Raw genomic sequence first — 12685 nt, 5'->3', positions numbered from 1 at the left:
CGTAAATTAACAAAAAGAGCTTCAAACTAAAGGGATTTTTGGAGAACAAGGATGGGATTACATCACCAAACAAGGGTTTTAATGCAAGTGTCAGATCACAGTTAAAACGATAAAGCTGTTATACAACATAAATTATTTATAAGTAAAAACAGAAGAGTAGCGAAATTTTCCATTTGATCTGAGCCTAGTATGTTGATGTGGTTAAAACGTGAAACAGGCAATAAGTAGGTAGAGATTCATCCAAATTAATAATATACAAATATACAAGAATACAAATAAATAATTATAAAAATATGTAAGTGTTTTATTTCAACACATATATAATAATATGGCTGAGGAAAAGTACATTTTTATATGAATCCTCAGGGAACCAACATAGTTTACCACAAACAGTATGAATCAGTATGTACTGTAGCAAATAATATCATGGGCTTTGGAAGAAAAATTGCATTTGGATTCAAATCCTTTATAAGACAGATAACCTTAAGGAAGAAATCTAATTTTTAAGAGTATCTGCTCACTCATATATAAAATGTTGACAGTAATACCTACCTTATAAGATTTTAGGAAGATTTTTTTCTAGTAGTCTATATACATATATATGTCATTTACATATAAATGTTCTAATACATAGCAGATGTATTTCTTTTTTTTATTCTTTAGACACATTTCTAGTAACAATCATAATAACTAACGTTCAACTAGCACTTATAAGTCAGGCACTTTTCAAAGGGCTTTACATTCACTACTTTATTTGTCTTCACAATACTCCTCATGAGGTGCATGACATTATTGTTTCTATTTTTCAGTTAAAGAAACAGAGGCTAAAGCACTTAAGGCCACAAAGCCACTGAGCATTGAGTCAGAATTTAAACCCAAGCAATGCAGAATACTGGAACTCCAATAAAAAGGCTGAACTACCTGAAGAATTAGGTCTGAGAGTAATAGAAATGTTATTTATTCACTCTGATTAGTTCCCATTACCTCTTCCATTTTAAACTATAAAGAAAATTACAGTTTGTGCATTAAGGTAGTTTAGTGACCAAAACCACCACAGAACACTCAATGTCAAATAACTATAAAGGACTCTGACTTCTACTGGGTTTGTCTACTCTGGCTACAGATGAAAATTACATATGAAGCTTAAAAAAAATAACACAGATGTCCAAATCTCACCCCTGACTTTTTAAACAGGAACTCCAGGGTAGGCCTCAGACACATGCATTTCAAAACACTCCAGGTATGATTTTGGTGCACACAGAGTGAGACTTAGAGTTCTGAACACCAAAGATGACGACGGCAATGCAAGCCCAGTAGCATCTGGAACCAGGATGATTTTTCAAGGGAAAATTACCAACGAGAAGCAGCAGTAAAGAACAGGAACTGCTGACTGAGGACAACAAGAAGAGTGAGTAAGGTGGACAGCGGGATAAGAAGCCAGACAGGGAGGCAGGTTCACCTTCAGATGCCAGGAAGGCGAGTTACACACGCGGAAAAGCGGACGGAAATGCAGTCTCTACAGCCACCACAGCAGCTCAGCAACATGGTCTGAGGACTTACTGTGACCAGGGAAAAGGCCCATTGTTTTTGGTCATTGCTTATCCTTGCAAATGACACAATGCTTTCCTCATCATTATTGCTGCTTTTTTTTTTCCACAACTTGCCACTATTGTTAGCTTTGTTATTAACTGCAATTCAGTGACTTTGTCCCAATTTTGCTGATAAAACATCTGAGATTTGGCTTAACTTTCTCACCATAAGATCAGAAATAAAATTGATTATAACAACTCCAACAAAGATTAATGTAGTCATTGTATAAAATGTGCATGGTTAGAAAGCACACAAAGTAATCAGGGAATCATTTTCACAAGAGTAGACCACAACCAACCACAATCAAGCATAGCACCAGAAGATTATTAATATAAAACTCTAAATATAGGTTTCATAGGATTAAGACATTGCTGAGACAGCATCAAATTGAGGCTTCCAATTTGTGGTATCACAGCTGAACTAATCAAGAGGGACACAAGTCTATTCTTGTCTACTATGATTTAAAACTCATAGTAACATAGGAGCCATTTATTCCAACACACTCAGGGGGTTCTTAACTGTTTATTTTAATGACTTTCTCTTGAGAATCGAATGGAATCTGGATCTTTTTTGCAGAACAGAAACGCAAGTGCACATAAGCAGCATTTTCCAGGTAACATCGTGACGCTTCCTGGTGGCTTCCCTGGTGGCTCAGAGGTTAAAGAGTCTGCCTGCAATGCGGGAGACCCGGGTTCGATCCTTGGGTCGGGAAGGTCCCCTGGAGAAGGAAATGGCAACCCACTCCAGTACTCTTGCCTAGACAATCCCATGGAAGGAGGAGCCTGGTAGGCTATAGTCCATGGGGTCGCAAAGAGTCAGACACGACTGAGCGACAAACTACTATCATGATGCCACTCACTTTGGCCAGCAGAAGAGCCCTGGATTTGTAGATTTCCTAAAGACCCCGCTATGGGGAAACGTTCACTTTCCTTCTCTAAGGTTTTCACACCTTAGATGTGAACTGTTCATAAGTATGGAGATGTGGATTTTGTACATCCTTATCTCTCTACAGCACCAGCACATCCCTAAATAAACGATTCAACAGGGCACCTGCTTCCAGGTGAGCTGTGGCTCACTGATGTGCACACCCCTTCTCTGTACGGCCCCATTTCTGAATCGCACGTGCTTATGAGACAAGACAACTGTGTGAAATGGTGAACATACAGGTTCAGACTTGGAAGACAGGTGTTCAAGTCCAAGCTTGATGCTTTTTTAGCAGTACGAGGTTAAAACATTTGACCTATGCCTTCAATGTTTGTAAGAAGAAAGTTAAATTCAACTTCAGCAATCTTGAGTGAGTACTGAGCAGAGCTTCAGGATCCTCATCTGATAAATGGTAACAGCATGTAACTGACATGTTTAGAAAATTAAATAAGATAATACATATAAAGAACATAGCAAAATACCCTGGCACAGAGTAAATGCTCAGGAATCGACTCTTATTAATGTATCTCATATTATATAAAATATCTGTCTTGCAGGGTAACAAGAGAGGCATGTGGACTTGGAATAAACACTGTTAACTAAATGACGGTGCCTGTGGACGGAAGGGGGAGCGGGGACACAGGAGTGAGTGGCGTGCTGAGCGCCAGCCAGGAGAGGCGGCCCCTCCTCCCCTCGGCGATGGTGCACTCCCCAGGCTCTTGGGGGTGCTCATGGCTCAGAAGTATCAGCTGATTCCCTCTGTGGGATTTGCCCCAGGATGAAGAGAGTAGCTCACCCAAAGTCACACCCCTTCTTCAGAGCACCCCTGATTCAATGACTGAATGACCTGGAGATGCAAAGGCTGAGCCCTTAGAACCACTTTAGGACAAGTCTGAAGTCTATCCCAGCTCCAGAGTTCCCAAGATCAACTGAAGCTTTCTAGGCAATTGAAATGCAATTTGCCTTCTCCCTCTGCCCAGCTTCTGTCTCTCCTTAAAGGTATTGAGTCCCTAGGAGAGTTCCACACACAAGTGTGTCTCAGAGTCAGCTGCCTCGGGAAATGTTTTATGACACCTGCCCAAAGTCAGAAAGCTAATGAGAGACCAAAATGGGGTCTGCTACAGACAGCAGACCATTCCACAGCACATCTGCCAGCATCATTCCACAATGAACGATCCAGAAGGGCGGGGTGGGGAGGGAGCGGGAGGGAGGCTCGGGAGGGAGGGGGCGTGGGTACACCTGTGGCTGATTCTTGTTGACAGAAAACCACAAAATTCTGTAAAGCAAATATCCTTCAATTAAAAAAAATAAAGTCGCAAAAAAAAAAAAATGCTTCGAACTAAATATCTGACATTATAAACAGAGCTGTTTTAAAGAACTCTTTTATAAAAACCATTGTGCTTTGATTTATAAATGGAGAAATAATATATCACCTTAACCAAACTAGATAACTTTAAATGTGACTTATTTGTATTTATTCTAATTTGTGTAAGAAATATGAATATCAATACATCTCCCTAACCTTCTTAACTCAGGGGGAAAAAAAAAAAAGCAGAAGAGACCAAGTGAAAGGAGGAACCAAAAGCCCTATAAGGTAACATAAATGATTCCATAAAATATTCTAACCACGTCTCATATGTGGAGCAGAATAAAAATGAGGGAAGATCGCTATTGAAGTTGAGCTGATGAGACACAAGAAAGCAGAAAACAGCAAGGTGAAGGAAGAGGGGAATTTCCTGGGATGCTTTCCATTTCACTTCGGAAGCAGAGACCAACTGGATCAAAAGGGGCTTCAAAGATAGACACCTTCTGCCTTTTATTTTATACAAGCGGAAACTGCACCCTAGAGGGTCACTTTGCTCCCCAAGGGCACAAGGGCACAGAGTAGCCTGGTCTAGGACTCAGTCTCCAGTCTTCCAGCTTTGTCTTCAACACGTGATTCTGATACTTTATGTAAAGAGTAACACCCACCAAAAAATTCATATAAATGCCAGCGTAAGTATAATATGTATCACAGGAACTTCCCTGGTGGTCCAATGGCTAAGACTCCACATGTCCAATGCAAGGGGCCCCGGTTCATTCCCTGGTCAGGGAACTGGAGCCCACATGCCAAAACTGACGATCCTGCGAGCCAGAACAAAGATGAAAGACCTCATGTGTGCTGATGCTGGGAGGGATTGGGGGCAGGAGGAGAAGGGGACGACAGAGGATGAGATGGCTGGATGGCATCACTGACTCGATGGATGTGAGTCTGAGTGAACTCCGGGAGTTGGTGATGGACAGGGGAGCCTGGTGTGCTGCGATTCATGGGGTCGCAAAGAGTCGGACACAACTGAGCGACTGAACTGAACTGAACTGAACTGTGCTACAACTAAGACCTGGTGCAGCCAAGTAAAAAACAAATATTTTTAAAAATTAACCAGTCAATCTAAGACAGAAATGGAAAATTTTTTAAATATAAAAACAAAAAAATAAAATGTATTATAAAACTACGTATAACTTTTGAATTAGGCATCAGTGTCTCTCCCCGCCCTCCCCATCAATGTGGATGATTGGAACTTGCCTATATTATGGGTTTTCACAGAATGTCTTTACAAGGAAGGTTAGAACTCCAGCAATTAAAGTTCATCAAATATTGTATCTTAATGCCCTTATCTCAGAATAAGGACAATAATTACTATCTCATTCAATATGATGCCATAAAGACTAAATATTTAATGGTAGCAACAGATTTTAAATGTCACATAAACAAATAACATAGTGATACACATAGCAACTTCTAGCATGTTAATATTACGCAGAACTGAAAAGAGCCCAAGACACAGGAACATTTAGACACCTGACTATTTCCAATCAAGAGAGCAAGATTTAAACTGATACACCTACTTTAATCAAGACATCCCAATTCTTAGAAATCCCTGTGTTAGGTAAATCTACCACCAAGAAATCTAAGACTTTTGGGGAAAAAATAGGGGAGTGGGATAGAAGTTAAAAGAAACTCATGATTATCTTACTTTAAAATTATTAAAATAGAATAGGGCAACCATAATATGTAAGGAAATACCACAGACATTTTATAGATTTTGAATTTGTCCCAGTAAGTACTATATCATTCATTTTTATATATGATTTCTGCTTTCTAGAAACCTCTCAGAATCTCTCTGTCCTTTGTTACAATGAAGTAATTGCTAAGAATCACTACCTTCTGTCCTTTCCACATCTGCATTCTTTAGCCAAAGTGCTCAAAGAACAAGTTTGGTTTTTAAAGACTTCATTGTTTTAAATGTTTGGGTAAATTTTATGTCCCTTGCTTGGAAAAGAGGAGGTGGCAAAAGTCCCTCTGAAGCACAGCTCAGCCCAGTTTCCCTCATGTCAGAGTTAGGCTTTGGGACCCCTTTGCAGAGACTTAAAGCTCAGCTCCCTGAATTTTAACAAACCAAAGAGCAGTACTAAGACCCTTCCATTCCTTTATCAATTCCCAGGGCTTCTTTGAAAAATCTCCATTTCTACTGTGCTATTGCTTTTTAAAAATTATCTACTTCACCTAATCTATTCTGTCTTTTTCTAGTTACATTAGTAACAATTTACAGATGAAACTGTAAGTCAAGAGAAAAGACACACAGAAGCAAATTCATGAATATCAGAATTTTGAATAAAGATAAACTGTGATTAGTAAACAGATGGTAACAATACTAGTCTAGATAGCTAAGATAATGTGGTATAAACCAATCTGCCTGGGTGTGCTCAGTCGCTAAGTAGTGTCCCACTCTTCTGCGACCCCATGCCCACCACGCTCCTCTGTCCGTGGCATTTCCAGGCAAGAATACTGACGAGGGTTATCATTTCCTTCTCCAGGGGATCTTTTCCAACCCAGGGATCGAACGCACGTCTCCTACGTTGGCAGGTGGATTCTTTTACACTGAGCCACCTGGGAAGCCAAACTAATCTGTGTAACAACCAACTACTGGCCTGGGTGAAATTAGTCAGTGACTCATCGATTTATAATGCTCGTACATTTATACAGAGATACTAAGATATCTGGCTTCACCAACTCAAGGGACATGAGTTTGAGTAAGCTCTGGGAAATAGTGAAGGATGGGTAAGCCTGGCGTGCTGCAGTCCACGGGGTCGCAAAGAATGAGACATGACTAAGCGACTGAACAACAACAACAGCTAAGATATAAAGCTGCATGAAAATTCCAGGGAAATAACATTTATGTTCACTTTCCTTGCAGGAAAATATACAAATGAACGCTGTGGAGGTATCACATAAAACATGTTGGACTCAATCAGCAGTCTTCAAAACAGGTAACCCCTTCCAAAAGGGAGTATCTTAAGTCTTTTCAAGGAAAATATAGTTTTTTAAGCACATATAGTCTTAAGACATAGTTAGTTTAAAGGAATTGATTTTTGGATGCTAAATATGCAAATTAACAGCTTCCCTACAACATTGAGGGTGGAAATTTTCTCCCGAAAATAATCAAGGATGTAAAATTTTTGATGCTGAAAATTTGCCATGAAATTCTTTTTAATGGATAATGATGGCAGGTATCAAATAGTTATGCCAAATATTCTGTGGAATTAATTTAAAAGAACGTATTTCATTTTTAAATCTCAATATCACAATATCCTCAAAATTTTATCTTTTGAAAACATTCAAACTTATTATCAAAAAGTTTTAGCTGTCAATACAGAACTGTACAAGAGATTAGACATTTATTGATATCCACTAGAGAGATGGTGAGCAAAAAAGTTTGAAAGCCACCAGACTAAATCATGTCAAGGTTTCATTAACCTCTAATATTCTAATATCAAAATTCTAAACAAGGTGCTCTATATATAAGTCCTACTCTGTCTAGAGTGACACAGAAAGGTTGGGCCTATTAAAGAGCCCTTGGGAGTGTAGGTGAGGTTTGAGATAGAAAAGAAAGTGCCTTTTAAATTATAAACTAACAGCACTTGTTAGTCATTAAGCCCTTTTCAACCAGAAACCATGAGCAGGAGCAGTTTACACTATGGCCGAAAGCATGGGCTTTGGAACCAGTAGATTGTGTCGGGACAAAAGCTGCCAATTCCTGGAGGGACAATCTCAGCCCGGATCGGAGGGAGCAGGCAGGCAACCCAGTCTAGAACAGGGCTTTAGTAATAAAGCTACCAACATGACTCCTTGGTTTCTCAGAAAGAGTATGTGACAATGATCCAGCGAACTTCTTGGCTAACAAAGTAGCATATATATTTTTTCCCCCTTGCTTAAATGTTAAAACTCCAAAAGAACACATCGCAATTTATGCTACAAAGAATATCTTGATGTATTTGGTAAATTATATTTGGTGGTTAAGGTGGTACATTTGTTAGAAATGATTCTGCATTGTGGTAGGAACATTCTGACCTTCACCTAAGGGCGTTCTGACCCTAGGGTACCAAAGACCTCATTATAAAATATCCTGACCTATTACTAACATACCAAGCACAGAACCAAAAGCAGCAATATGAGACAAACCCTTTAAGCGCTGATGTTTTTAGTCTTTTGAAAACTGTTACTGGAATATTTTTTAAATTATAGAAGTAATTCATAGTTCCTCATTCATGATCTTTAAAATATATTTTTTACATATATACATACATAAAGTGAAGTGATGTCACTCAGTCGTGCCCGACTCTTTGCGACCCTGTGGACTGTAGTTTACAAGGTTCCTCTGTCTGTGGAATTTTCCAGGCAAGAGTACTGGAGTGGGTTGCCATTTCCTTCTCCAATATACATACATATTTATATATAAAATACATACATATATTTATATGTAAATGCAGACATATATATTCATACACATACGTATGTATATAGAAGACAAAGCTGGTCTTCCACACCTACCCCTGACTTTTCAAAATTTGTTTATGACAAGATGCATAGTTTTTCAGAAATTATCTTAGAAGTTTTGGTTAAAGTCTTGACCAAAATGTAGAAACACAAAGCTCAGAAATGTGTTATTTTAAGAAAAGCATTTTAAAGCCCATGTTTTAACTTTTAAAAAGTCCCAGAACTAATAACTACAGGGTAATGCGCCAAATAGATTATACTGCTTTCCAATTTAATTTAAGCATTATATTTGTGCTAAAACTCAGGATGTGTTTGTTACTCTTAAGATATTTTCAATATACAATATGTGTTGAGAAGCAATAGAGCAACGTTAGGAATTTTTTAACTTACATGTGTGCCTGGCCAGTGAGTAGTTGGATCCACCGCTAGTCAAACCAAATCCTTCAGGAATCTGACTAGAGCTTCGAGGTCTGGTCAACAGTTTAGGAGGTTCAATTTCAGCACCAAATTCAGCTCCTATTACTCCTAGTAAAACAATAGCAGTAGCTTGCTTCCGTCTTTCCTCATAAGATGTGGAAATTTTCTTCATTTGTGGGACACTTGATAAGCAACCTGAAAACCAAACCATAAGAACAGGGATTAAAAGACTATCAACACATATGATGAAACATTCAAGACTGCTCGGTCACGAAGGGACTGCCTTTTCAGTAAATGGCACTGAAACGACTGTTATCCTTGTGCAAAAGAATGACTTTGGATTTCTGCCTCTCATGATATAAGAAGATGAACTCAAAATCGATCACAGCCCTAAATATACAATAAAACTAAGCAACTTGCAGAAAACATATAGATGAATATTTTCATGATTTGGGGTTAGGTAATGATTTCTTAGATATTATAGCAAAACATGAGGAATTTTTTAAATGTTTTCAAATTGAACTTCAATATTAAACACTTTTGAGCTTCCAATAACATAATCAGGAAAGTAAAAAGAACGCACAGACTGAGAGAAAACATTGTCAAATTGTATATCTAATAAGAGATTGTATCCAGAATACCTAAGGACCTCTTCTGACAACTCTAGATTAAGAAAACCCAACTTTTAAAATGAGCAACTAATTTAAATAGGCATTTCCCCAAAGATATATGAATGGCCAATATGCACATTAAAGCTACTCAACGTCACTGGTCATTCAGCTCAGTTCAGTCGCTCAGTCGTGTCTAACTCTTTGCGACCCCATGAATCGCAGCACGCCAGGCTCCCCTGTCCATCACCAACTCCCGGAGTTCACTCAGACTCACGTCCATCGAGTCAGTGATGCCATCAGGAAAATGCAAATGAAAACCTCAGTGAGATACCGTTTTAAATCCATTAGAATGGCTACAATTACAAGGACAGCCCATAACATGTATTGTTGAGCCTGTACAGAAATTGAAACTCTCATGCATTCCTGGTGGGGATGTAAAATGATACAACTACTTTAGAAAATGGCTTGGTAGTTAGAGTTATAACATATGGCCCAGCAATCCCACTCCTAGGTATCTACCCAAGGGGAGTGAAAACAAATGTCCATATAAAGACGTGTACATGAACATCCAGGCTTCCCTGGTGGCCCACGGGTAAAGAATCTGCCCGCCAATCCAGGAGATGCAGAAGACGTGGGTTCGATCCCTAGGTCGGGACGATCCCCTGAAGTAGGAAATGGCAACCGACCCCAGTATTCTTGCCTGGAAAATTCCATGAACAGAGAAGCCTGTGGGGTGCAGTCTATGGGGTTGCAAAGAGTCGGACACAACTGAGCGTGCACAGTGATTGTCTACAACAGCATTACCCATAAGAGCCAAAAAGCAGGAACAACAAAAGTCCATCAATTGTTAAACAGCTAAACAAAATGTGCTACGTTCATTCAATAAAATATTATTCAGCAACAGAAACGAATGAAACATTAATACATGGTGCAATATGGATGTAAATATATGTACACAACCAACTTTATAAAATCCTAATATTTTCCAAAAGTGTTTCAGATTTTTAAAAATAAGTAACTAATGTGGATACAGCTAAAGTCTACTATGGTTTGTGTCTTGACTTTACTACACCTCTCTCTTACCCTAGAGGTCACCATGATTATGACCTTAGCAAATATTTTTTATCTATTATATAATCATATCAATGTTACCTGAAATATATATTTTCTTGCCTTGAACCATGCTTGCATTCCATCCATAAACTCTGGGTATATGGATGAATGAAAACCAGTAGGTAGATAGGTAGGTAAACAGGCCAATAGACAAACTTTGAACTAAATTTCCTCATAGAGGTTTTTGAGAGTATGTCCATGGGTAAGATTGAACTATTATTTTCTTTCCATGTACTATTCCTGTTGGCTCTTGGTAGCAATATAATACAAATCTCTAAAACTGGGTTAACTTTTACTCCCCAGTCCTCTGAAAACAGTTAAAGAATCATTGAAGTTAGATGAAATTATTTACAATTATCAGGGCCTGTGAGCTTCCCTGGTAGCGCAGATGGTAAAGAATTTGCCTGCAATACAGGAGACTTGGGGTTCAGTCCATGGGTCAGGAAGATCCCCTGGAGAAAGGAATGGCTACTCACTCCAGTATTTTTGCCTGGAAAATCTCATGGACAGAGGAGCCTGGTGGGCATCAACCCAGGGGGTAGCAAAGAGTCGGACACGACTGAGTGACTACCACTGACAGCACCTGTGTCTCAGGATGACCCTCTTCTGGAGTCAGGAAGTAGCAGACACATGGGTAGGGAAGGCGTAGGGGTGGAGGAAAGAATATTTTTGTTGTTGTTGCTATGAATTCATTTTCTGTAATAATTATTTGGCTTGATTTTCTACTAAATTCTTGAATCATTTCAGATAGCTTACAGTTTTAGAATTATCCATTTCATCCAAGTTTTTTAATGTGTTGGTCTGAAGTCATTTAGACTGTTCTCTATGATTTAAAAAATCTCACTTGTATCAGTTGCTATGAATTCTTATAAGCATTGTTTACTTGTGCCCAGTTACTCAGTTGTGTCTGACTCTTTGCAACCCCTGGACTGTAACCCGCCGGGCTCCTCTATGAATAGAATTTTCCAGGCAAGAATACTGAAGTGGGTTGCCACTTTCTACCCCAGGGGAAGGGGACTTTCCTGACCCACAGCCTGAACTCACGTTTCTTGTATCTCCTACATTGGCAGGTGGATTTTTTTTTTTTTTTTTTACCACTAGTGCCACCTGGGAAGCTTGTTGTTTACTTACACTTTCTCTAATATTATTTTCCCTGCCCTCTTGATAAGTTTTTCTAGAAATACACTTTCTATCAGATTTCCAAAAATACCGTGGTTTTGATCTTACTGTTTCATTGCTTTCTATTTCACTCATTTCTGCTATTACTTTTACTCTCTCTCCTTCCTCCCACTTTCTTTAGGTTTTCTCTCTATTCTCTCTTTCTCTTTGTTACTAGGTTCCCAGATTGAACACAACTCATTTCATTATTTTCTATTATGTTTAACAGAGCGAGTCATATGGTGGCAACCACTTTCCTCTTCTCCTTTAATAATACAACCTCGATTTTGACTGAGTAACAATGTATTCATATTCTTTCAATATTCTTGCAGGAACCGAGAAAGGCTGGCGTTAGATATTTTAAGTTCTCTTTGCTCATAGGAGCCAAAGCCTGCTTCTGAAAAGCAGCTAATCATTTCAGTCGCAATTGCTGCATTTCTATTCCGTTACTTGTCCACAAAGATATCTATCTTTCTTGAGCCTAATTATGCCTTGTTGGTTTTCTATTTGAATATTTTATCCATCATAGCTATACATGGGGTACAGAGGGATTTCAAAGGCAAACTTCTGGAGCCATCTTGACTGGTTGGAGGTCAGCTTTCTGTCTTTCTAATTTTAACCCATCCAGTTTTTCTTGTCTCTTTCAGCCCATTGTTCTATACATTAAATCAATACAATGAAGGGCCCACAGAGCAGTATGTCAACTAAGAAATTAGCAACAGGGACTTCAGAATACTTTTAGATATTTATTTTGTCTTTGTGGAGACAAAAAAATTTCTTCGTTATTCTATACCACTGCAGGAAAGGAAGGGGGTGAGAACAGGGAGGGTTTGAGGGGCACCAAACACCAGAGGTCTTCATACAGCAACCTGAAGAACTTTAATGTTAGGCTAACGGAAAGCTGTTGACCAGTATGAGATTCACGGTCAGAGAGATGATAACAGTAGCATGGAGGTGATGGTGGTGGCTGAGTCGCTAAGTTGTGTCCGAATCACTGTGACCCCGTGGGCTGCAGCCTGCCAGGCTCCTCTGTCCGAGTGGGTTGCTGTTTCCTTCT

General features: G+C 39.0%; 1 protein-coding gene across 1 annotated transcript in view; it reads right to left on the bottom strand.

Annotated features, from left to right (window-relative positions):
- The window catches only part of WDR7 (WD repeat domain 7), a 352576-nt gene that overhangs the window by 144648 nt on the left and 195243 nt on the right, over positions 1 to 12685 (bottom strand). The window contains exon 21 of the mRNA XM_068994015.1: positions 8720 to 8941. Coding sequence (XP_068850116.1) covers positions 8720 to 8941 — 222 coding nt within the window. The remainder of the gene's footprint in view (positions 1 to 8719; positions 8942 to 12685) is intronic.

This window comes from Capricornis sumatraensis, chromosome 21 (genome assembly GCF_032405125.1).
Source record: "Capricornis sumatraensis isolate serow.1 chromosome 21, serow.2, whole genome shotgun sequence".
In the NCBI taxonomy this organism is placed as follows: Eukaryota; Metazoa; Chordata; class Mammalia; order Artiodactyla; family Bovidae; genus Capricornis; species Capricornis sumatraensis.
This window is presented reverse-complemented; position numbering and strand designations above follow the sequence as displayed.